This window comes from Scardinius erythrophthalmus (genome assembly GCF_964197995.2).
Source record: "Scardinius erythrophthalmus genome assembly, chromosome: 2".
NCBI classification, from domain to species: domain Eukaryota; kingdom Metazoa; phylum Chordata; class Actinopteri; order Cypriniformes; family Leuciscidae; genus Scardinius; species Scardinius erythrophthalmus.
Window position 1 is genome coordinate 34,736,034 of NC_138222.1, and position 21,753 is coordinate 34,757,786.

A 21,753-nucleotide genomic window follows, 5' to 3' on the forward strand; every position below is an offset into this window, starting at 1 on the left:
TTGTATGCTCCGTTATGTTGTTTATAGCTGCCATAGTGTCAGAGGGGCGCTGAGATCTCTTGACTGGCTGTTTTGCGTCTGTGAAGATAGCCGTTAGCATTAGCGATTGAGATGCGGAGGCCTACATGCACCTAATTATTCTCGTTTATTTATTCTGTCTTGTTTTATTCTACCAGCGATTTAACATTCGCCCTGCAGGTGTAGGGAACTTGCAGCCATCATGGTTTGCTGTCATTACAATCCACAGGTTTTCAACAAAATAGGCTAATTTGAACTGCTAATCCAGTAGCATTAGCCTTGTTACTTCATTACAGGTCTGTTTATATAGGCATTTTTTTTTTTTTTTTGTAATCAGATATGTAAGATACGTTTATATACAGCTTTTTTTCTTGCATGCGCATTACATATATTTGAATAATTGCAATGGTTTTAGTGTGCATAACATGAGCTTCAGTTTATGCTATTTGGTCGCGGGTTCATTCATTCATTTCGAACTTGATCATAATATCTTATGCTTACTGTTAATCATAACTCTTTTAAAATTGCTCTTCATGTCAGGTGTAACTGTTTGTTACTGTCACTAACGATGGGTCGTTTGGGCTTGAAAGGAAATGGAGAGATGACCGTAGATTGTTGATTCCCAGCCCACAGGCCACTGACACTTCAATTATGTAGATATTTATGCACTGGCAATCTCATTTACAGACATTTTTTAGACACATCAACAGATTAATATAGCGTTACTGTTTCAATTCTTGAAGTTATACAGTTACTTTCTGAACTTTTATTAGCAAAAATGTGCCATATGACAATTGAGCTGTATTAGGCATGCCAATTAAAACAGTAAACAGCAATGTTCTGCATATATATTGTTATAATTCACATACTACATTTTTAAACATTATTTTTCATTTACAATTATGCACTTTTTTGTGACTGGTTTTTTGACTGTTTCTAGAATATTTGTACCTTGAAAAATACATTTGTCATGCCGCAGGACAAATGAATTAAAATATACAAGGCTAGAATGTGATTAAAAATCACCTAAAATGGCCTACTACAGCAATTGATATTAAACTTTAGAACAATAGTGTATGAGTGAAAGTGTCCTTTATACATATATACTTGCACTACTGTTCAAAAGTTGTGGGACAGTAAGATTTGTTTCAGCATTCAATAAAGACACATTAAATTGATCAAAAGTGACACTGAAGAAAGTCATGCATAATGTTACAAAATATTTCTATTTCAATTAAATGCTGTTTTGAACTTTCTATCTTTCAAAGAATCTTGAAAAAAATGCATAACGGTTTCCACTAAAATATTAAGCAGCACAACCGTTTTCAACATTGATAATAATAAGAAATGTTGCTCACACTTTATATTAAGTGTCTTAAACAGAAATGTAACGCTTACAGTATATTAATAAGTTGATACAATGATCTTATTGTGTACATGTTTTGACTTCGTACTTAAAAAAAACAAAACAAAAAAAAAACCTACATGTAATTATAGCTGTAATAATTTCTGTAATTAGATCCATAATTACACTGTGTGGGAAATTTTAACCCACCCTTAAACCTTACCCGTATCCCGCAGCAAACAGGTTCTGGAATACAACATGGACACAATAAGTACACTGTACCAATTTATTTTTAAATGCAAGTACATGAAAGTTAAAGACACCTAATATAAAGTGTGACTGACATGATCATTGAGCACCAAATCAGCATAATGGAATGATTTCTGAAGGATCATGTGACACTGAAAATTCAGCTCTGCCATCACAGAAATGAATTGCATTTTAAAATAGAAAATAGTTATTTTAATTTGTAATAATATTTCCCAATATTTCCCTAATGGTTATGTAAATATAGTACACCATCTAAAGTTTAGACGCACTTAACTGAATTTGTTAAATGATCATGATCTTAAAACACTTTTGATCTAAAGGTTCCAATGCTTGAAAGTAGTTTTGAAAGCAAACATTTTTTCTTAAATAGATGAGCTGGACGACAAAACAAAACAAAAAAATACTGGGTGCACCTATCAAAGATAGTAATGAGATATTCTAAGAAGTAGACAGTGGTAGTAATTTTGTATCCAAGCTTTTGACTGGAAAGACATACAAATGTTGCTCAAATTTTGTTGTTGGAAAAAAAAATCGCCAAAACCTATTTTTAATAATTTAAAGGTAGGAGACATCACATCCTAGTTTGATTGTTTGACTGCACCTGTTTATTCCAGCCGACCACACAGCAGTCGCCCCAGGATGAGCAGGAGAAGCTGTTGGATGAAGCTGTGCAGGCAGTCAAGGTTCAGTCATTTCAAATGAAGCGCTGTCTGGTGAGTTAAGTACATGCAAGATTACAATACGCTGCTAACCTGCACCCCAAGGCCATAGCAGTGTGATGTCTCTTGATTTGAACAAATTGGAAAAATAAAACATGATTTTATTTATAGGCACCTTAAAGGGATACTTCACCTCTGGAAAGATGAATGTGTATTTAAAATGGGTCATTTATGTAGAAGAAATGTGAAATTATTTTTGAATTTGGAGCTTTCTAGACTGAGAAAAGCCAGAAAATGTATTTTTGGCTTATGCGGATGAAAGACAACAACTCCCAGAATGCACTTGCTTCGCTGCCCTAGGAGGCCACTCCCAAGCCACGCCTACCGGTAAGAGAGCGCAGTTTAAAACAACAAAGCTAGGCTACTAGTGAGTCTCCGTGACGAGTCAGTAGGGCTGCAACAAACGATTATTTTGATAATCGATTAATCTAACGATTATTAGAACGATTAATCGACTAATCATCGATTATTTTGCCGACTAATCAGTAAGTTTGGAACGATTATTCAGCTTTTCAGTTAGATAAAACACTGAGTTATACATATTCTAACTATAATATAAAAAAAGAAAATTGACATGTCAATTGAGCTGACAGAGACATTCTCATTCACCTTTTAATTTACAGTATAAAAAAGTAACCGACATGATATTCTTCTTTGCATCTCCTTTTGTAAGTCTTCATGAATATGGATCAAAATACAGGCAAGTGATAAGACTGTAATACCTAATAGTGTTATAATAATAAAAACAGCCCTGACTCCTAAGCTTCTATGCAAAAATAAATCATCACATTACTGTAATTATATTATTATTGTTAATATTATTGCTTTTATTAGTAGTATTGCATTCTCTAATAAAGAGATTTACTGCTAGTTATTTAGCTCCAGCTGGAGAACATTCACCTCTCACCGGCTCGTCTTGAGCTTTTACATGCATGTTGTGCTCCCGTGAAAAGCAAGTTCCGCCTTGCATGTATTGCACACAACAGCATTCTTGGTTTGAAGATTTGTGAAATTTTCACACACATTGCTAGTTCGGATTCGTTTGCACTCTGTCATAATTTGTGCTGTGTTTTCTTCTACCGCAATAGCATTTGTAACGGCTGCATTACACTCTAGCGCTACAGCGCAGTAGCGGCCAAATCGCGATATTGCAGGCCCTTACATTAGGTCACGTGAGATCAAACGAATACTCGACAACAAGATATTTTGTCTACAATTTTTTTTGTCGACGTTATCGACTAATCGTTTCAGCCCTACGAGTCAGTCTGCCCGGGATTTCGAGATCGCCCAAAATGTCCGGGATTCAGCTTTTGCGTTCTACAGTCTACAGTTCTACTCGTATCTCTCACGGAGGAGCGGGAATTTTCTTAGCGATGTTAAAACGCACATCAACCGATCACTTGTTTAGCGTTCATGTAAACACTACATTGAGATTCACCAATCGGAGTGAATTCAGTTAGATTGAAACAAAAGGTGTGCATGTAAACAATGAATGGCAACCGCAGAAAGCAAAAGCCAAATCCCGGACATTTTGGATGATCTCGACAGCCGGACGTCCGGGAAAAAGAGGATGGTAACCCCTACTACTCAGCTTTCTCCACAGAGCGCTCCACAAGAGCCTGCAAGCTTAGCTTCCAAAAAAAGATGGCTGACACTATGTGTACATTCTGTTACTGGCTGTAGTCTCTAGCCTCTGGCCAAAAAATCCTCCGATGACGCAAAATGACGATTTTTTCGTCATCGGAGGATTTTTTCCAGACAAAAAATACATAAATCTCTCGTCTCAGGAGGACATGAGGGAGGAAAGCACGGTAATTCGAAAATACTACAGGTTTTCTACTAATACAAAGCTTAATGCTAAATCCTGAAGTATCCCTTTAAGGTGTTTCTCATGGCAGTTTGAAAGCTTCGCCCTTAATCTCTGTTTATGAGCATTTATATTCCTTCATCCAGGACAAGAACAAGCTGATGGATGCACTGAAACATGCCTCAAATATGTTGGGGGAGTTGAGGACTTCTATGCTTTCTCCCAAGAGCTACTACGAACTCTGTATGTTTTTTCATTGCGTTATGTTCTTAATTCGAACAGAACACATTTGCACCCTTGAGTTTAACTGTAAGAATTTTCTTGAGTGTTAAAGAACGGTGTTCTGTTTTGTAATTTATTTTTAACAGCTGCTATACACCATATGTTATCTATCAAGGTTTCATTTGATTATTGTGCTTGTAGACATGGCCATCTCAGATGAGCTGCATTACCTGGAGGTCTATTTGACAGACGAGTTCGCCAAAGGCCGCAAGGTGGCTGACCTCTATGAGCTTGTTCAATATGCAGGGAACATCATCCCTAGACTGTGAGTATATTACTAAATCTCCCCAGTTAGTGTGACTGTAGAACATTTTCAAGATTTTGCCATTTTAGTCACATTGTAAAAATGTAACTAAAATAAAATTGCCAATAGAGCAATCTGAATCCATTTGGTGCTCTTAATGAGATCAAGAAATTAAGAATTGAATGAGTACACTTTGTCATGAGGCACCGGCTGTTCAATATTTGCCGCTCATTCTATTTTCTCCCGCACATTCTCCCTTGTTCTCTCTTTCCCACACTCAATCCTTTTTAACTTGCCCAATTGTACCACCACCTGTTTATCAGTGCCTTCACTTGTTGAGTTAGTAGCAAGTCAATACTTAATCTGACATCTTGACTCCCTTCATTCGTTCAATTATGCAGCGTCGGTTTTCATTAACAGCGAACGTGCCCTGGGCAACATTTGTGTTCTTTCCTAATAGCACAGAAAGCTTAAAGATTAGATTTGCATGGGATGCTGATTCATTCAATGTAAAGGAAGGGACAATTACTCATAAAGTTATAGTATTATAATTAGGGCTGTCAAAGTTAGCGCGTTAATAACGCGTTAACGCAAAATCATATTAACGGCACTATTTTTTTTAACGCGCGATACACGCAGCGCGTATTTTCTGTTTGACCCGTGGCCCAACCCCTAGTTGGAGAAATGGAGATACACAGTGTTGCCAACTTAGCGACACTGCAGACCCCTTTAGCGATTTTTTCCCTTCAAAAAAGCGCCCAAACCATATTTAGTTTCTGAGAATCTACCGGTACCGCCGGTCGGTACTGCTCTCCCAGCACGCGCGCACCCCTCTCTCTCTCTCTCTCTCTCGCGCGCGCGCTGAGAGCTGGTTATGTCTTAATGGGTCGCGTTTCAGTCACTATTTCATATTCATTCCGTTGTTTGACAACAGAAACAGTAAAATATACCAATGAAAACAGTTTTATTGAGAATTTAGCTTCATCAAAATGGGCATAGAGAGAGACACACTAATGTAATAATAAATAGTAAATGTACATTTAGCATTTTCAGAAGAGCTGCCCTGTCATGCAAAAATCTAAACATGTTTGTGTTAGTGAATTGCTCAGTGCAAAGAAAGAGAAGTAATGGGAACCTGGTATTTCTTTGTTCTTTCTATATGTGTCTAATAGACATGAGCAAGTTCTTTGAAAAACATCTATGACCTTTGAAACATGTCTCGTCTTCATGCTCTATGTTGACTATGGTTTCAATAATAAACATACATTTGCATAAAGCATCCATATTTATCCATGCCCATGTTGATTAGAGTATAACAAACTTGAAAAGTATTAATTTAAGGTTCATTTAGAACAAATAAAAAAATTGCGATTAATCGCGAGTTAACTCATGACAATCATGCGATTAATCGCGATTAAATTTTTTAATCGATTGACAGCCCTAATTATAATATTTTAGTCACCATTATAACATATTTCCAAAAGCTACTCATTTTAACTGAAAAGTTTAAACTGAGGACCGACTGTAAATGAATGAGTGAATGGTGTGTTCTAAACCTTTGATGTTTTTGGTAATGACAAGTGCAGTTAATTATGTAATAAATGTTCATGAGTGTGTAAATATTGTATTGCATGATCTTGCCGTGTGGTCCTGTAGTTTAAAGACTCCACGTGGGATTGCTTACATTGCGCCTGCCTCTTGTCTTGTAAGACATCATGTAATTGGGGAAACCCATTAATGATGCGCACAGCTCAGTCAGTCTTAAGCCGCTTTCCGACCAAGTAGTTCTAGGAACTGTCCACTTCTAAACAGTTCTAAGAACTTCTCTCCCCCAAACTCGGTTTTGCTGTTTGCGTTCGCACTGGCCAAGTGGCCATAGGAACTGGTAGGAGGGGTAAGGAAGTGACGCAAGCACGGTGACTTTTATTTTGACGGCGCGACGGACCTTTATTTTGGCGGCGCTGAGAACGCCAGAGAAAACAATGGTCGCATTCTCTGTGTTTATTAGTTAGCGATCTGTCTAACAGTGCTGTTTAACATGTTATTAGATAGAACTGTTATAGAAAGTAGACAGTATATGAAAAAAGGTTATTAGCCTACATAATCATGTTTGGCTTGGTCCCCTCAAAGTTGCGTTGGATTTTCTCTTCAGCATAAAGGTTTAGAGACCCATCTATCATTGTTTTCCATGTTTGTATTGTTAGTTTATGGAGTAAATATATAGGCTATAATCTGTGTGTTTACATTATAGCTGTTTTAAAAATGGCGGGTGCTGGTGTTCCGCGTGCGTTCGGTCATCAGCGCACACTAACGTCACGGGTAGTTCCTATAGTGCTGGTTTAGACCCTACTCTGAAGTAGGACCTAAATTAGTTCCTACAAATGGAGTTCCTAGAACTAAAATCGTTCCTAGTTCCTGCGGTGCGAACACGCCGACATCCGGGTACTTTAGCTAATAGTTCTAGGAAATGTGAAAAGGTTCCTCCGGTCGGAAAGCGGCTTTAGATTTAATCTAGTTTTAAAAAATAGGATTTAGTGTTGATGATGGTACTGAAATGTCTAACTTTGATACAATTCCTTGAAAAATATAGATATTTGATACTATTTTAGAAATATAACGTAATTGACTTTTGATCAGGGTTTTCTTATAAATATTTTTTTAATCAATTGAATCTCTGTTGTCTTAGATTCCTCAGGCTCTGAGGTGGATTATATAATAATAATAATAATAAATTACTAATATGTTATTATAATTATTATGTCTAAGACAAAAATGGATTACTATTGTAATACAACTGCACTGGAGCAGTACATTTAGCTTTGTTTGAATGTGAGCATGTGGATGGGAGAGAGAAGAATAAGATGAGGATGCGACTGAGAACACAGATGGAAAGCTCCTTCATTGACTGTTTATCTTTAATGAGGAAGTATGTGCTGAAACAGATTGGTGGAGTGCATCTGTTTGAAGAAAAAACAGAAACCTTTAGAGAAAGGCCTATTTTAAACCGCATAGACAAAAAATGCTTAAGCAAAAGCAACCAGTGTTCATTTTGACAGTAAATTTTGATTTAGTTTTGGCATCTGAATTGTTTTAGTTTTAGTCTAGTTTTAGTCGACTTGATATCTTACGATTTTATTAGATTAAATCTAGATTAGATTTAGTCGACTAAAATCTATCAGCCAGTAAATAAGAAACAAAACAAATAAACACTATAGAACAGAACTACCTGCTTTAAGCTTGCCATGTATGTCTAACAGTAGTATTTAGGTAAGAAATACTACCTACAGAAATGTATTAATTTGTTGTGTAAATGTGTAAAACACGTGCAAATGCATGATCAACTTTTTGTCAATTCCTTCAACTGTCCTGGGCCATAGTGCAGTCCCAGTTGTCAAGCCCTATATTAGATTGTCGTTCCACACAGTTTACAAATGGTCTTGTTTTCCTTTAAATCAAATGTGAAATTTATCCATATGTCTGTTCATCTCTTTTTTTTTTTTTTTTAAATGTTTTATAAGACATGCAGCAAGTGTATGCTATTAACCCACCGGGTAGATCAGTGTGTTGCATTCATATATGCGCACCTAACCTCCCTATAGGGTCAAACATTTAGGAGCACCTTAATTTAAAGTCCAACTGAAATCAAAATTGACCCTATTTACTTTGTTAGCGCATATTACTAGTCTTGTGGTGAACAATTAATTCGTGCAAGTTAATACACAGAAAAAAATAGTTTGCCGTCGTAATCTTTAATCAAACTCTGAAAAGTTACTTCCGGTCTGGAATGGCGTTCCTTCTCTGATGATGTAGGTTTGACGGCTTGGTTTGGGAAACGCTTAACCACTCCCCTCAAACCGTTAGTCTGTTATGAGCAGAGATGGAGAGAGGGAGCGCTAGAGTAAAACCCTGCCCTCTGTTCAATATTCCTTTTCACTGGGAAATACGTCACAACACTGGAGAAAAGTCGTTTGCAACTTCCGGTTCACGCGGACTTTAAAATAACATTTTTGTATTATTATTTGTTTATCACATGAATAAATCATATTTTAAAATATATTCAAACAGAAAACAGTTATTTTAAATTGTAATAATATTTCACAATATTGCTGTTTTTTAATTAAATAAATGCATCCTTGGTGAGCAGAAGAGACTTATTTTGAAAACATTAAAAATCTTACCGATCCCAAAATTTAGCATGGCAGTGTAGACATTACACACACATATATTAGGTAAACAAAGACTTTTATGGTAGATGCGATTAATCAATTTGACAGCACTAGTTATAATCAATGAAGCTGTCTACACTATAATGGATTTACATCATGTCTACACTTCGTTTGTTTTATTGAGAGGATTCGCTATCGTGCAGAACTCAGCACTGGGCAAAATTTTGAGCGATGAGTGGATTCTGACTAATATAAACACCTCTGATTGGCCATTGCGTTCAAGAAATCTGGTGTTCCTTCATTTTTTTTTTCAGTCGCACGCAGTAATTTTCAGTTGCACGGTAGAGCCCTGCTCTCTAAAACGCAAAGATTCATTCTGATTGAATCTCTTCCTATCTTCCCTCCCTAACATTTTCATCTCATTTTTATTTGCTGATGAAAAAGCCAATAGATTTTGTTATAGTTTTTTCATCAAAAACTATTTTAGTTATTGTCTTGTTTTTGTGAAAAAATGTCATTGACGAAAACTGACATATTATACGTCACCAAACTTAACAGTGAAAGCAAGAGCATAAGTACAGCCACCAACAGTTTCTACCAAATAACAACTCTGAGTTTATACAGTTAACTAGATTTTTTTTTTTTTAATACAGAAAAGTGATTGCTGGGTTGCTCCACTGAGTGTGTCTTTTAATAACTGTCATCAGGAGTTGGCCATCATTGGTATAGGCAGCATCATTTCAGGCAGCGTTGCTGACACTCACGTACAGTGAAATGTGCACTCCAGTTCTCACTCAACTGTGGCCTTTTCATGGCATTGTGCCCGCTATCAGTTCTGCCCACACCTCTCATTAAAGGAATTGTGATCTAGTTGATAACTTATTATTAAGCAGCATCCAGTGCTTCTCTGCCTCCTCTTATTTCACTTTGCTATCTTACTATATGGACTGCACTATTGAAGTGGTCTCTCTCTTAAATTAAAGTCTCTTAACCTGCTGGATCTTTAAAAAAAAAGTCAAGCTGTAAAAATGTAGGTAACAGAAATGGTCTGAAATGTTTATAGGGTCTTGAATTCATTGATGAAGGACAGAAGACTCTTCTGTAAAGACAGATGCCCTCTGCCAGGTTAATTAGGCCCTGAGGTAAATGGGCAGAGCTAAATGTATGTAAATTACATCATGCCATCAGTGGCACTTTGTCGTTGTCATTCAGAGCTTGTTTTTGTCAAGTGGGCATGAGAATCAATAATCAACTTTTGAGCGTGTGCCATTTCACGGTAAATGCTCTGATTCAGATTCTGTTTTGCTGTTGCTATAGACCAGGATTGGGGGTTCAACTTACAGTGTAGCCCATCCAAATGGTTCAGTGGGTGTTTTGATGGGGATAATCAAACATGCTAATCTGACGTTCATTCTGGTGGAATCAGTTCATTCTAAAAGGTCTGAAAATCACGTTCATTCCAGCAAATCGGTTCAGCCTAAATAGCTCATCCTCTGAAATGTAGCATTGGAAAGCCTGATTAATAGGCTTATTTAATAGGTTTACTCATATAAATGAACAGATTAAAAAAGCGATTCATTAAATATAGCTTTTTTTGTTCATTTCTATTGTTACATGTTAATTATATTTAATTCAATATTATTCTTCTGTGAAGGAATTTAACCAAAAACTCTATGTAAGAAGCATAATTAATTATCATTTTATCTGCATTTTTTTGTGTTTTATATCCTGCATTGAACATTTTTAACAGACCTTGCAACAGCTGCGGTTTGTTAATGGCTAAAATCAGCCTTCTGAGACTATTGAAAGCCATCAAAAGGAAATCCTAAAAATGTATCAGGATTTAAAAAGAAAACCTTTCCCTGCCCTAATCACCATTAATTCAGTTCATCTGAATGTGATGATGTGGTATTAGCTTACTTTTTTAAATTTGTATTAAATTAATTTGTATTTCCTCTTAACATGCTGGTGCTATTACAAATGTAGTACTACATCCAAATGGTAATTGCTCTGCACAGACAGAATTCAAAGACCAAAGTATAGCTAAATAAATCATCTGATTAAATCATGCTTAAATCATCTGAATTCAGTCAGACCCTCAAAAACAGGTGTCTGTGTGCTTGTCACTGTGGAGCTTGGCAGATGTCTTATTTCATTTTACATCGCTTGTGTTGCAAAAGACTGGTCTGATAAATGTTGCATATAGTACCGTTGTTATCCGTTTTACTTTTTGCAGTCAGTGATTCATATTGCCCATTAACTTATTGTCCAATCCCTCTGTCTTATTTCCCAGGTACCTGTTGATAACTGTTGGAGTGGTGTACGTTCGTTCTTTCCCACAATCCCGCAAAGACATACTGAAGGATCTGGTGGAAATGTGTCGTGGAGTGCAGCATCCACTCCGGGGCTTGTTCCTCAGGAACTACCTGTTGCAGTGCACGCGCAACATCCTGCCTGATGATGGAGAGCAGGCTGAGTATGACACTCCGTATCTAATGGCTGTGATTGCACCTCAAGTACCCCTGAGTGTTGTGACTCCCACTGAGCAATTTAAATGATACCGTAGTAAATCCCACGTGCTATGTTGCAGTTTAATCCATTGCTATCCATTGCTTATTTTGCCACATTCAGTGGAGCACTTAGAAAGCTTTTGACAAAATGAATCACTAGAAAATCTCATTATCCGCTAAGGATTGAATGACTAACCAATGTGGTTTCCTGTTTGATTTAGGGAAGAGATGACCGGAGACATTAATGACTCCATTGACTTTGTCCTGCTGAATTTTGCCGAGATGAATAAACTGTGGGTGCGGATGCAGCATCAGGGACACAGTAGGGACCGAGAAAAGAGAGAGAAGGAGAGGCAAGAGCTGCGTATCCTTGTAGGGACTAATCTGGTCCGACTGAGCCAGCTGGAAGGCGTCAATGTGGAAAAGTACAAACAGGTGTGTTTCATTTTCAGTCCTCCAGTGCAGATTAATGATCTTTGTACAAAAAACCAATAGGGCTCTTTTAAAGGATTAAGAGGGTGCATCGAAATTAGATTTAATCTTGATGACCTGTTTATTTGTGGCAAACACTGGGAACCTCAAGCTAGCACTTAGCATAATCACTGGGGAAAAGAGCCATTGATGGCATGACAACTGCGTAAGAGGTTACAGCATCTTTTGAAAGCTGTTTGTTAAAGCACTCGATGTTCACGTTCATGAATTGACAACGTGATGTGACTCAATTTGGTCTCATTTGATTTTTTAAATTCAAGCACCCATACATATGCATCTCACTGTGTATGCAAAGCAGCTTGTTAGATGTACTTAAAGCTATTTAATCAGAGGTAAATGGAAATTTTTTGCTTGATTTTAGGCTAAATTAAAATTCTGTATTTCACCTTCATACTTATAGCTAATGGCTCATGTAGCTGGTTCATATTTCTCTTAAATGGATGGTTGGGAATCTGTGGCTTGCGAGCCACATGTGGCTCTTTGACAAAAATCATGTGGCTCGACCAATTTGTGTATGCAGTGCTGTGCACAAGACTAATCAATAGCAAACCCAAACTTTGAATAGTAGTGTATGGCAGGGCCGTTTCCTCCAAGGAGGCAAAAAAATGTTCAAAAAAAATTCTGCCTCCTCAGAAAATTGGATGAGAAAATGATCCATTTTAGAAAAATAAAACAATGTAAATATTACCAAATGTGACATTACAAAGTGTATAAATCACTAGTTTTTCTAAAGTATCCCTGTCCAACAGCGACACCAGCATGTAAATGTAAAGCAGGAGTCCGCGTATCTCTTGCCTCCCTTGAGCCCTTTGAGATTTATAAGACCTCCTGAAGCACGTGGGGGGTAATTGAGGACGATTGAGGTAAAGTCACTTGAGAAGAGGCAATACCTCCATCGCTCTATGATTGGATATTAGTTTGTGCGATAAATCCCGCCTCTCGAATGAACAAAATGATGGCGTTTAATGGGAAGACTAATTTAAACGTAAACTTTTGATATCACCACTTTGCACTTTGTCACATCATGGACCGAAAACATGATGACTGTAGGGATTTTTAGTGAGCAATCAGCTTGGTGAAATTAAAGCTTAAAAATGTAAATAAATTTAAATAATGCTGTACACTGTAGGCAGAATTTTGTAGACTTGGGCTGTGTTTTGCAGTTATCTTGTTTGCAAAAGAATTTGGCAGCACTAACTTGGCGTACAGTAAATATGTGTCGCCTCCACACAGATCGTGCTGTCTGGGATCTTGGAGCAGGTGGTGAACTGTAGAGACCCTCTAGCACAGGAATACCTCATGGAGTGCATCATACAGGTACAGAAATACCACACAATCACTCATCATCATGTTGCACTTGGCTGAGAGAGTCTGTCTTTGAACATGCTCTCCTCGTTTTCAAGTAGTAGGTGCAGGCATGTCAAATTTAATGCACTCACAATTTTGTCTGCACTTTATTTTTCTGCAGGTTTTTCCAGATGAGTTCCACCTGCAGACATTGAACCCTTTCCTTCGCTCCTGTGCCGAGCTGCACCAAAACGTGAACGTCAAGAACATCATCATTGCTCTTATTGACAGGTATCGTTCCACTCATTCACTGTTAAGCTCTGACAGATGCCTATTATTGACATACAAGTAAATGCCACTTGGTTTGTTATACAATGCAAAGAAATTCATACGTTTTAGCATGGCTAAACTTTACAAACACGATTTGAGCCCTCCATATATATAGTGTCTTATTTTATTGTTGCCTCATCCCACAGGTTGGCCTTGTTTGCTCACAGAGAAGATGGGCCTGGAATCCCTGCTGAAATAAAGCTGTTTGATATCTTCTCACAGCAAGTGGCAACTGTCATACAGGTATGCTTTGGCTTTATTAAAATATTGAGTCATTTATTAAAATCACTAGCTCAAATATAAATGTTTAATGTTGCCATCTTTAATTTTTTCCCCATTAGTCTCGTCAGGACATGCCATCTGAAGATGTAGTTTCACTCCAAGTGTCTCTCATCAATCTGGCCATGAAGTGCTATCCTGAGCGTGTGGACTATGTGGATAAAGTGTTGGAAAGTACTGTGGAGATTTTCAACAAACTCAACCTGGAACAGTGAGTATTAGTTACACTGTTTTTCTCGCACCATTTGGCAGATCAGCACATGGTCCAAGTAACACCCACTCTCTTTACCACAGCTAGTGTGTTGCTGGATGATTGTAGTGCTCGATTTCTGTATTTAGTCCCATTTTGCAACTAAGGAACTTACTTGGGGACATGCCTATAAGACCTAATTATGCTGATCCTTTATTTATATTTCAGTTGTTGCTTCCCTGCACATAGTCACTGTGTTGGTGGTAATAAATGAATAAATATATGCAAGGAAGATAGGACCAATTGAAAATATTGCAATGTCATTTTTGGTTACTGTTTTTATCTAGATTACATCTTGACCATTAAATCAAAGCCATCTCTTGATTCTATCAATATACTAACATCAATAAAATAATAATAATATCAATCATAAAATAATTGAATATAAAATAATCCATTGTATTGGATTTCCAAAGGATAAATAATTATTCACCCATTTTCTCTTGCGTTAGTGAAAGAACAGTCTGTGTTAGTGTTGCACGATATACCGGCACTAGAATGGTATTACGATACCCTGCTATTAAAAATTGTAAAGTTTCACATTTTATCAGTACTAGTACTTGACAGCTTTCTTAATAAGAGCCGTAATTCATTGTCAATGTGTGGCACATGTGTGTGCAGAGCTCTGCTTCCATTCCCTGCAGGGAGTATAATATACATGCGCAGTGCATGAGAAAATAAAGCGTGGGATGTGTTTGAGTTATCAATAAGCCTTGAAAAAGAGCTCAAAGCGCTACTCGCACTGCCAGGCTCAGACCTGAAGCGTGCGCACAGAAAGCTGTCTTTCAGACACTATGATATTGCAAATTCAGTTCTCTTTCATGGATCACCCAATGCTTTACTGAATAACTGTTAATCTATTTATTAACAATCTGTGTAAATTAATTTATAGAGTGAAGACAATGCAGTGTTTTTTTTTTAACATTTATTTAATTTCTTAATGCTACTGTTAAGTGGTGCAGGTATGACATCACTTCGCAGGCCAACTAGCAGCAGTTCGCATCACACTGATCCCCTCGACAAACACCCAATAGGATTTTCCCATAGAATTTTGGATTATCGCAAAAAACAAGCTCTGTGATCAATAAAAGTTGAGATTACACATTTTGTCCATCAAGATTATTATCACAGATGAACACAACTTTTATGAATTTTGAAGCCTAAATGCAGTCGCCAGAAGTAAAAAACTAAAGGAAGGCTATAAACGAAATACACCACGGTCCCACAACTTCAGCGTCACCTACACTAAGCTTCCGACAACTCTCTCAGTTTTTATCTAAAAAACATTTTCCCAGAAAGTTTGAGTTAGAATAGTTTATAAGAGCACGTTATAAGCATAACAATGCTGTAAAAGCGGAGTTCACCTGTTCGGCGTGATGGCATTTAATGTCGCTAACAGCCTTAGTAGTCCCATTTAGCTACTTGTTTAGCCACTTGTTAGCAACCACATTTTTAGAGTCATAACAGATTAACTCTTTCCAGTTGCCTGGCTCTGCCAGCGGTTTTGACTATTTTCACAATTTTCATTTTTTTTAATGAATATCTGAACATACTGAACATACAAAAGAAAGAACAGACCCTCTGATTTTAAACGAAAAAAATCTTTTATTCTAGATTCATGCATTCTTTTTTTTATCAACACTTTATGTAAATTTCATAAATAAAGCAACATTTTGAGCAAAAACCTGAAAAAAATCATGTTTTTGTCACAAAAAGACTACATCCAGATCAGATTCAGAAAGAATCTTCGAATGATCGAAAGAAAGATAAGATAGTTCATCAACACCCCTAATGCTTCACAGTCCTATAGCTCATCCTGGGTCGAGATTTCATCCAGTAACATAAGGCAGTTTTGATATATATGCTGTTTATTGTTGATGATCGCGTTATTTTACATATGCATATGAGATCGCTTTTTTTTTGGCATCTTTTTCAGATGTGTTTTAATCAGGAGATTCAGTACTCGTTCACGAGATGTGTAATAGTACCCCCTATCATATAACAGTGAAAACACGGAAAGCTGGAAATTTCCGTCAATGGCGGGGAAGGAGTTAAAAAAAAATAAAATAAGTGGGGTAATACTGATGTATTTTATGTCATAGAATAAAACGTGAAAGTATCTTGAGCTTGTTCATCACAGACCTTATTTCAGCCATTTAACCAAAAACCCATAAAAAAAAAACATTGACTTCGAGACGATGGAATCGGAAGTGCTAACATGCTAACTCGCTAACTCGTTTCTGCGTTTTGGCCTACAAATTTACGTCACCCCTGCACCGATCTATAGATCTACTGTAACCTACCTGAAAAAATTAAAGCAGTTTATTTCATCTGTATTTTTCTTAAATGTATTTGTCATATTGACTGTAATTTGCATCACAATACATAACAAATATTGAATAGGTTCTGTGCACTGTTTTTCAGGCAGAAATAATTGCAGATGTTTAATATTAGGGTTTTTGCAGAATATTAATATTAATAACACTTCAGGGTTTTTTTCCTAAAGTACCATGGACAGCAGTTAAAGCAGAACTCGGCAACTCTAGCGAACTCTAGTCACTTCTTCGTTGATTTTCCCTTTTGTTGTCGCATGTTTTCCCCACGAGCTCCCCCTACAGCTGTGGTGGGGCGTATATTTCACAACACAGTCGTAAAAAACTCACTTGCGGCGGCCTCCTCCCCTTCTCTACCGCTGCTCATGTGCGTTTGTTTTGATCGGAGCAAGCCAACTGTATCGTGTGGAGCTATGTCTACCGAGGTGGGTAATCTGGTAATACATCATACATGCGTGTGTGTTTATGTTGAATTGCCGTAAAGCAATTTGTGTTTCGCGCTCGTTCTCGTTCCAGTTCTCGCTTCTCACGAGACTTCCAATTTCTATCTTGCCGGGACGGTAGTGAACAAGTTGCAAGGTTGGTTTTCCGCCTGGGAACGCTGGGGGGAGCGGGGAAAGTCACCAATATCACCAGAACAGGTTGTTTAACCATCCAAATGATTTCTAGACAGTTTTATTAAGTTAAAAAAGCTACCAAGTTCTCCTTTAAAGCACCTTGATCAAAGAACATGCCGATATTATCTTTAAATGTCGCTATAAAATGTTTCTTTGCTGTCTTTGTAATATGTTAAAAATAACTTGGGCAAATGCCTTTTTTTTTTTTTTTTTTTTTTTTTGCTGACGTCCAAAATCTTATCAGATACCCACCAATTTTGAGGGTGGATGGGAAGCCATGATGACTCACTGTTTGCAATCCCAGCACAGGTCAATCATGCTAAAGGCTGGTATTTGTGACTAGCTGCCACTTCAGCAGATATCTTTGATATGTTGTGGTAATAATGTTCCACATTTGTAATGTCATACCTGAAATCTTACTAATTAAGTTTTGTAAATGCTGGATTTATTTATAAGGATGAATTGTTTTGCCCTCTTCAACATCTTGGTGTCATTTTGGCACATACCGGTAGCTATGCTATGTTGCCTTAGTTATACAAAGGCCTAGCTATGTTTTTTTACAAACCACCTGCCTTTCAAATGACCACAGCTGTAAGGTCAATCGTTACTACATAATTGTACCTGCTTCTGTGAGTTAATGTTTGATGTCTTCGTGTCTTTCTGTGCAGCATTGCCACCAGCAGCGCGGTCTCTAAAGAGCTGACCAGGCTCCTAAAGATCCCCGTGGACACGTACAACAACATCCTCACTGTACTCCAGCTCAAGCACTTCCCACCTCTCTTCGAGTACTTCGATTATGAGTCACGCAAAAGCATGAGCTGCTACGTGCTGAGCAACATTCTGGACTACAACACCACCATAGTGGCCCAAGATCAGGTTTATATCACATTCAGTACTTTTGGCAGTTGTGGTTGTTAGCTGTCAAGCTGATGTTTTTGCATGTTTCAAACAAAATCCCTGTACAGTGGTAATAGGAAGTTTGTGAGCCCTGCTAAGAATGTTTTTTATCTTTACCCACAGTAAATTACATCGACTTGCACTGCCGTACAGACGTTTGGGGTCTGTAAGATTTTTAAAAGAAGTCTCATGCTCACCAAGACTGCATTTACTTCATCAAAAACACAGTAAAAACATTAATATTGTGAAATTGTATTACAATTTTATTTTTTTATGTAATATATTCCTGTGATACAAAGCTGAATTTTCAGTAGCCATTACTCCAGTCTTCAGGGCAATGATCCTTCAGAAATCATTATGCTGATTTGCTGCTCAAGAAACATTTCGTATTATTATCAATGTTGAAAACTGCAGTAATTGTGCTGCTCATTATTTTAGTGGAAACCATGATACATGGTTTTCAGGATACTTTGATGAATAGAATTTTTATTTTTTTAAATAAAAGCAGCTTATTTGAAAATAGACATAGTTTGTAACATTGTAAATGTCTTTACGGTCACTTTTGGTCAATTTAATGCATTCTTAATGAATACAAATAATAATTTCTTGGGGGAAAAAACTTACTGACCCCAAAGTTTTGAATAGTAGTGAACATTTCTATTGTGTAATGTTGTGTTTAGTTTTTGCCAAATTTAACTCTTCTCATTTAAACCAAAAATAAGTATTTTGGACTCATTTGTCCATAAAACGATTTTCCAATAGTCTTTTGGCTCATCCACGTTGTCTTTGCCAAACATCAGGCAGGCAGCAGTGTTCCTCTTGGATAGCAGTGGCTTCCTTCCATGCACTGCACCCTATTCTTGTTCAGTGTTTGTCTGATGTTGGACTCATGAACACTAACCTTACCAAGCGAGAGTGGCCTGTAGATCCTCAGATGATATCCAGATGAATAGATAATATTGACCTCTTTGAGTATTATGTTTAATCAAAATATCATAACGACCTGGTGGTGAAAACGACATGCTTCTCTCTGGTGACATATGCAGGGCTCCTCCAATCATTTAGTCCGCTTAAACTCCAGCACTGCAATCTATACTTTTGAGTGCAATGGCCACATTTCAAAATCCAATCATCAACCGATGCATAGAACCAGGTCCCCTCCCTAATTTTTTTTCTTTTCGATACTCTGTTACACGTGTCACAATATGGAAAAGATCTGTCGCTACTTCTGTTTCTTCGCAACTATAAAACTTTTCCAGCTTGGTAAGCATTAATAAGATCAGAAATACAAATGACCAAGCCATGGCTGACCTCACAACTGTATGTGCAGACCAGAGTTTGATAGAGAAGATCAAGGTTTATGTTCTTTCAATAGGGCAGGGCTGCTAAGCTCACATTTTTTTTATCAGATTTAGGAAACATTCTAAGTTCATATATTTGTTTCTCTGAAAAACAATGCTACAGTCAGTTATTTTACTTTGAAATGTGCGTTCTGTGTCGTGATGTCTGTTTTTGTTTTTGGTCTGTGTGATCCCGCCCACTGACAATTTATCCAATAATATTTCGACACCCTGGTTTGCCAGTTAGTGGAAAACACAGCGTATTGCAGTCATGGAAGCCAGCAAACAAACTATGTCAGAGATCGAAGATTCTACCCGACCTAAAAAGCCTCGGCACCCTTCTAAAAATCTCTATGAACCGAAACATATTAAAACACGGATAAATCAACTCATCAACTTGCGTCTCTTCGACTTCAGTTGTCAATTGCGCTCGCTCCTGTTGCTTGTCCTCAATCTGGGCGTCGAGTCTGAGCAGGAGGGGAAAGGGGAAACTACCCTCTCCAATATTATGAATTTGAACTGCAGTGCCCATTTCAATCCGCTAGCTGTCAATCTTACGTACTGCACCTTTAAATTAACAGATGATACTTTATTATATACTTCTTCAACAAAGATATTTACTCTTGGGTCTTGGAGAAGTGGAAAGGATCTTCTAATAGAAAGTTTTAATGTTGGTCAAATTTATGCAGATAAACAGGAAATTCTTAAGGGTTCACAAACTTGCTAATGTTTGTATGTTCTTTTTGAGAATATGAATATGTAACCAATATTTGAGTCATTTGCTCCTCTAATTTTAAGTGACTGACAGGTTCAAGTGGTTTATTCTCGGTTTCCTCATTTGTTATTACGCTGTGCACCGTGGGTTTAGAGCACTGGAGAGGTTTTTGATTGCTTTTGGCTTTAAATGCCGTTTCATTCTAGCCCAGGGGTTTTCTCCGCCTGCCTTTCTCTACCTTTTCAAAGGTGCTTTGTTTATTCTCCCTATAATCTGTGACTCCTGAGGGAAAGGTCAGCTATGACTCAGACAGGTCTGACCATAGTACCGAGGTAGTAATATATTTATATTCCTGTGTTGGAGAATGTTGGAGCTGCTCTGGCGTTTTCTGAGGTCTGTGCCAAAAAAGCACCATATTTTTACCCACTTGTTTGCTGAGCAGTTGAAAAGAGAGCATGGATTCAAATGGTTATGTAGTCAGTTTTTAGAAACAGATTTAGAACTCAAAATTGCAAAAAATACAAAACAAAATGACTGGATGAAGCCAAGCTATGATTGAATTATCCAGGTCTGTTCAGAATTGAGAGTGGTATGATTTCAGTCAGACTTTATATTTACATGACATGTCAGTATTTACATGACATTTAAAAAAAAAGACAAATTATTCCTTTAGTCTGACTTAAATCAAACTTAAAGTGCACTAAGTGTTTGCACTTTACAGGGTCAGTAGCTTACTTATCTTTGCACATTAAGATGGAGAGAAGAAAGTATTTTAAAAATCGAAAAAACAAACTCTCCAAATACTTGCTTAAATTGTACAACTTCAATTCAGATCTCTCTCCAAATTCCCAAGTCACTTTTTGTGTATTTTAGAGCCACCCTTTGTTTTTTTCAGGCATAATCTCATGGCTCTTTCCTTGCAGGTTGATGCAATCCTGAGCCTGGTGTCTACGCTGATCCAGGACCAGCCAGATCAGCCTGCTGAGGATCCTGACCCAGAGGACTTTGCAGAGGAACAGAGTTTAGTGGGCCGCTTCATTCATCTGCTGCATTCAGACGACCCTGACCAGCAGTATCTGGTACGTGGTCTTTCCCCTTTTACTCACTCCTTTCATCATATGACAGAGAAGGGCATTGTTAGATTCTAATCAAAGAAGTCTATAAAAATGCACTGCTGTCAAGTACTCCTTATTTGTGGGAAAAAGTATTGGATGTTTCTTTGATCATTTCACCAGTGCTGGATTCTAACGAGATACAATCCCCTTGATGGAACATCATAAGCAAATGAATGACAATGTCATGATTGTTTGACATCAGCCAGAACTAGTCTAATTAGCTCCCAGTGAAAGTGGTTTCATTCTGCATTCAATCAGCTGATGAGGTCATTTTGCTGCTTAATGAATTATTAAAATCGATTCATCTACTCTCTTTCGTGCCTCCCACAGATTTTAAACACTGCCAGGAAACACTTTGGCGCTGGGGGGAACCAGAGAATTCGACACACTCTTCCCCCACTGGTGTTCGCTGCTTATCATCTGGCCTTCCGTTACAAAGAAAACTCCTCCTCGGTATGTCCCACATTCGACCACGGAACATCCCACTCTGCCATGACGTTACCTAAAGCAAAAGTGCTTGCTTTTGTCTACATGGCAACCTTAGAGGCAGTGTCCTAACTGAATAGAAACTTTCATAAAAGCATGATTTAAGAAACTCCTAATTGGCAGCAACTCTGTTGGTGGTCATATAGACATGTGACAATAGTGCTCCAGTAGAGCAGGGGTTTTCAAATGTTTTGCTCAAATGCTGAGGACCCCCATGATCCCTTTAATAAAATATAATGGCAGCTATATAT

General features: G+C 37.5%; 1 protein-coding gene across 1 annotated transcript in view; it reads left to right on the forward strand.

Moving 5' to 3' along the window:
- The window catches only part of vps35 (VPS35 retromer complex component), a 36,686-nt gene that overhangs the window by 463 nt on the left and 14,470 nt on the right, over positions 1-21,753 (forward strand). Inside the window, exons 3-14 of the mRNA XM_081358847.1 lie at positions 2,248-2,346; positions 4,306-4,402; positions 4,583-4,706; positions 11,145-11,327; positions 11,583-11,796; positions 13,087-13,170; positions 13,322-13,431; positions 13,617-13,713; positions 13,812-13,960; positions 17,618-17,825; positions 20,825-20,980; positions 21,347-21,469. Of these exons, the coding sequence (XP_081214973.1) occupies positions 2,248-2,346; positions 4,306-4,402; positions 4,583-4,706; positions 11,145-11,327; positions 11,583-11,796; positions 13,087-13,170; positions 13,322-13,431; positions 13,617-13,713; positions 13,812-13,960; positions 17,618-17,825; positions 20,825-20,980; positions 21,347-21,469 (1,644 nt within the window). The remainder of the gene's footprint in view (positions 1-2,247; positions 2,347-4,305; positions 4,403-4,582; positions 4,707-11,144; positions 11,328-11,582; positions 11,797-13,086; positions 13,171-13,321; positions 13,432-13,616; positions 13,714-13,811; positions 13,961-17,617; positions 17,826-20,824; positions 20,981-21,346; positions 21,470-21,753) is intronic.